We start from the raw sequence: 4,080 nt of genomic DNA on the forward strand, positions 1-4,080 counted from the left end.
AAAGACAATGTGGAAAAAAAAATTAGAAGAACAAATCCTATAAAAATGATTGAATAAATTATTTTCCAATCACTATTTTATACATAAAGTAATAAAATGTTTTTTCTGCCAATTTTCGTTATAAAAGCTAAAATAATTGATAAAATAATTAAAATAATTAAAAAATATTTAAATATAATTAATGTTAAAACTTAAAAAGATAAGATAAATTGAAAATAGAACCCAATAAGCATGAGATGTAATTATCACTGAATAACTAACGTCTTCTAAGACATTTTACAGAAATTGATTAGAAGAAGAATGAGATGTCCGGCTCCGGCTCCGGCTCCGGCAGCCTCAACAGGCATGTCTTGACAATCCTCGACAAATGCAGTAACCTCGACCATCTCAGGCAACTTCAAGCCCATCTCACCGCACTCGGCCATGCCCGCACACATTTCTACGCCTTCAAGCTCATTCGTTTCTGCACTACTCGCCTTCGCAATCTTGCTTACGCACGCCGAATATTCGACAATTTCGCCTCGCCCAACATTTATATTTACACTGCAATTGTTCGCGCCTACACCCAAGTACCCGATCACCAATCGGCTTTACTACTATTCCGGGACATGGTCCGCGAAAATCGGTCCAAGCCGAACCATTTTATGTTTTCGATTATCTTGACATCCTGGCCAGAGTTTGATACGCGTTACGGGGTGCAACTGGTACAAGCCCAGATAGTGAAGACTGGTTATGGTGGGAACCCGGTGGTGCAGACTGCGATGTTGGACGCCTACTCTCGCTGGGGGGGCCACATCCTTGCTGCAAGGAAGGTGTTCGATGAAATGTCTGAGAAGAATGTGGTATCCTGGACTGCCATGATTTCGGGGTATACTAGAGCAGGGCAAATGGGGGATGCGGTTGCGCTTTTTGATGATATGCCAAAGGGTGTTAGGGACACACCTGTTTGGAATTGTGTTATTGCAGGTTGTGTGCAAAATGGGCTATTCTCAGAGAGTGTTGAGTTTCTTAGGAGGATGGTTGTCGAGGAGGGAATGAATAATAAGCCAAATCAGGGAACTATTGTCTGCGTGCTTTCTGCTCTGGGCCATGGTGGGTTGCTGCAGATTGGCAAATGTACCCATGGTTACATATATAGGAGTGGACTGAGTTCAGATTTGTTTGTTGTGAACGGGTTGATTGATATGTACGGGAAATGTGGGAGTTTGGAAAAATCAACTAGTGTTTTTGAGTTAGCTGTAGAGAAAAATTCAATGTGTTGGAATTCTTTGATAAATTGTTACGCTGTTAATGGTCGAACTCGTGACGCTATTCGTATTTTTGAAGAAATGCGGGATGGGGATGAAGTGGAGCCGGATGGAGTGACATTAGTGGGGCTGTTGAATGCTTGTAGTCACGGAGGGCTGGTGAAGGAGGGGCGCCATTATTTTGATATGATGATTAAGGAGTATGGAATAGAGGCTGAGATTGAGCATTACGGGTGCTTGATAGACCTGCTGGGGCGAGCAGGGCTGTTTGAAGAAGCTCTGCAAGTGGTGCAGGAGATGAGAGTTCCGGCTGACGAGGTTGTGTGGGGGTCGCTGCTCAATGGGTGTAAGATTCACCGGCGTGCGGATCTGGCTGAATTAGCCCTGAAGAAACTCGGCGAGATCGATCGTAATTCTAATAATGGGGGTGGTTATAGCGCAACAGTGGCTAATTTATACGGTGAAATTGGGCATTGGGAGGAGGCACATAAGTTGAGGAAGAAGACATTGCAGAGAGAAGGTGAGGAGGATTGTGGTTATAAGTATAAACCACCTGGGTTTAGCTGGATAGAATAGATGTTGATAAGAAAGACCATATACAAATCCCGTAAGAGATGACCTGGGGGGTTATGGGTTCAAACCCGACGCCTCCAGGTCCATCTGTCACGCATGGTTCGTCTAGTATGACTTGCCTTGTCGAATCTAGTTTACGGGGTATTACATTCTTCTGACGGTTTAGCCCGTGCACATTTTCGGGTAGCGGCGGATTCCTTCGTTATTTTAGAGGGCATCTCACTTCCCCTAAAGCCATTTTTATCCTAGGGCTGAAAATTTGGTACATAATAGAGCATCTATTGAGGCTGATGCAACAAGAAAGCTTGGACTTCTATTTTTGGGGAGATTCAACTTGGTATCTTGAGTCATGATTTTGTTTTGGGAAAAGCTTTGCTAGTCACCCGTAAGTTATACTTCTCTTTGCTCTTCATCTCGGTAGTGAATCATCATTGTTTCCTAATAAGATTTTAATTGTGTTGTTCCTGATTGTGCATATATATTACTGGTTTATGAGATTTAACTTATATTTATTTAAATTCTGCTTACTTTGAAGTTTGGTGACTTTTTAAACTGGAATTTGGTTTAAAATATGTGAGTTTTTTTACTTTTCAACTGTGTTGATTTCTCAGTTTTGGTTGATAATTGGACTTAACTTCTGTTAATAAGTCTTTTACAATTTACCTGATGCAACATCCTTTTGTTTGAGGGAACATCACATACCATCTCATCACTTTTTAAACAATACTGCATTTTTATTTTTTATTTTTTATTTTTTTTCTTTTTTTTCTTTTTTTTGTCATAACACAAATTTTATTTTGTCGTCAAGGATATCATATAACTGTATAATTGCATTGATTCAACTGTCCGGCCGCTACTGTTTTCACCCAGGAAGTAAGAGGCTGCCAGGCAGAGCATTTCAACCTTGCTGAACACGTTACTCTTGAACCCTCGAGCCGTGATCATGCTTGGGTTGTTGGTGGCTATCGTATGCCTAAAAAATAAAAACCCACTGCATAGAAAAAAAAAAAAAAAAAAAAAAAAAGCCTTTTAACTTAGGATATGCATAAACGTCGTTGAACACGCATGGTGTGAATGTTTGGACGTTTCGATTTTGAGTTGAGATTTGAATAGTAAAAATTTTGAATTTGAATAGTTGTATGATATGATATAAATAGATATTGATGTGATGTTTTGAATGTAAAATTGATTTTTAGTATAATATAAAAAATGAAAAATAAGTATTTGATTTGATGTTCTGGAAGGAAAAAATGGGATGAATAGTGTATTTAAAATCTAATCCCCAAAACAAACACAAATGTATTCATATTTGACAGCTTATATGCTACATGTTTTAATACAAAGATTAGGATCTAGCCGTAATTTAGAGTACCGACTGAGTTAAATCAGTGCTGATTTAATCATACTAACTTGAAGTAATTAGTATTTCATTATAAGACAAATAATATATGATCAACTTACACATTAACTTAAACCAATGAATATTTCATCACAAAATAAATAGCATATAATGTGTTATATAGAAATATGTGACGTGCTAGTTATATATTATCCTGAAATTAACATATATTGTGCTATATAAAATTATTGGTTAGTAGAAGCGTGTAAGAGTTTTTGACATTTTTGTCCATTGACTTTATGCATATGTAATGGTATATTTGTAATTTAAGTAAAAATTAAAGGTATTTTGGTATTAGTGTATGATTACTTTTTCTAAAATAGAAAATGAATATGAAGTGGAACAGACGAAAAATAATAAAAGGTACTTTGAATTATGATGAATGGATTAATATACTAAGTTATACTCCCTCCGTCCGTTAAGTAAATATCCGTTTGCTTTTTGCATGGAGTTTAAAGTATATTAGTATTATATTGATATGTAATAAAAATAAAGTTGAAATGACTAAAATAACCTTTTTAGTATTGTGTGATATAAAAGTAATGACATTTGTGTAATATATTGTAAGTTGTAAGACTATTTGTAATATTAGATAGATACTATAATTACTAAAAAAGAAAATAAATATTTTGTTATAGGACATATCAATATAGAAAAATAAATAGTTTGTTAAGGAAAGAGTATATTGTATTAACATTTGTTGTGTGATTTATATATTGTATTGTGTTGTATAATCTGCTTATTGTACTAGTGTTGAAATCAGAATATATTGTAATGAAATCATAATATATTATGCTGAATATTATTATATTATATGCTATCAAAAATGTGGTATATATTATATTAATATGTGTTTTTTTT

At 35.7% G+C, this 4,080-nt stretch overlaps 1 protein-coding gene across 2 annotated transcripts; it reads left to right on the plus strand.

The window, feature by feature from the left end:
- The first annotated feature begins 286 nt into the window (after positions 1-286).
- On the plus strand, positions 287-2,808 carry LOC127263831 (pentatricopeptide repeat-containing protein At1g33350). Of its 2 annotated transcripts, none has more exons than XM_051293076.1 (2): positions 287-2,205; positions 2,691-2,808. In XM_051293076.1, the coding sequence occupies exon 1, from the start codon at positions 306-308 to the stop codon at positions 1,821-1,823; it is 1,518 nt and encodes a 505-aa protein (XP_051149033.1). In that variant the 5' UTR covers positions 287-305; the 3' UTR covers positions 1,824-2,205; positions 2,691-2,808. The 2 variants fall into 2 exon arrangements, with proteins under 2 accessions (XP_051149033.1, XP_051149032.1); XM_051293075.1 differs by having other exon boundaries at positions 2,629-2,802.
- The last annotated feature ends 1,272 nt before the right edge of the window (positions 2,809-4,080 follow it).

This window comes from Andrographis paniculata, unplaced genomic scaffold (genome assembly GCF_009805555.1).
Source record: "Andrographis paniculata isolate CXL003 unplaced genomic scaffold, ASM980555v1 Contig69END, whole genome shotgun sequence".
Lineage (NCBI taxonomy): Eukaryota > Viridiplantae > Streptophyta > Magnoliopsida > Lamiales > Acanthaceae > Andrographis > Andrographis paniculata.

Excerpts from the sequence above, each read along its gene's own strand:
- LOC127263831 (XM_051293076.1), top strand. The coding sequence starts at position 306 with ATGTCCGGCTCCGGCTCCGGCTCCGGCAGCCTCAACAGGCATGTCTTG.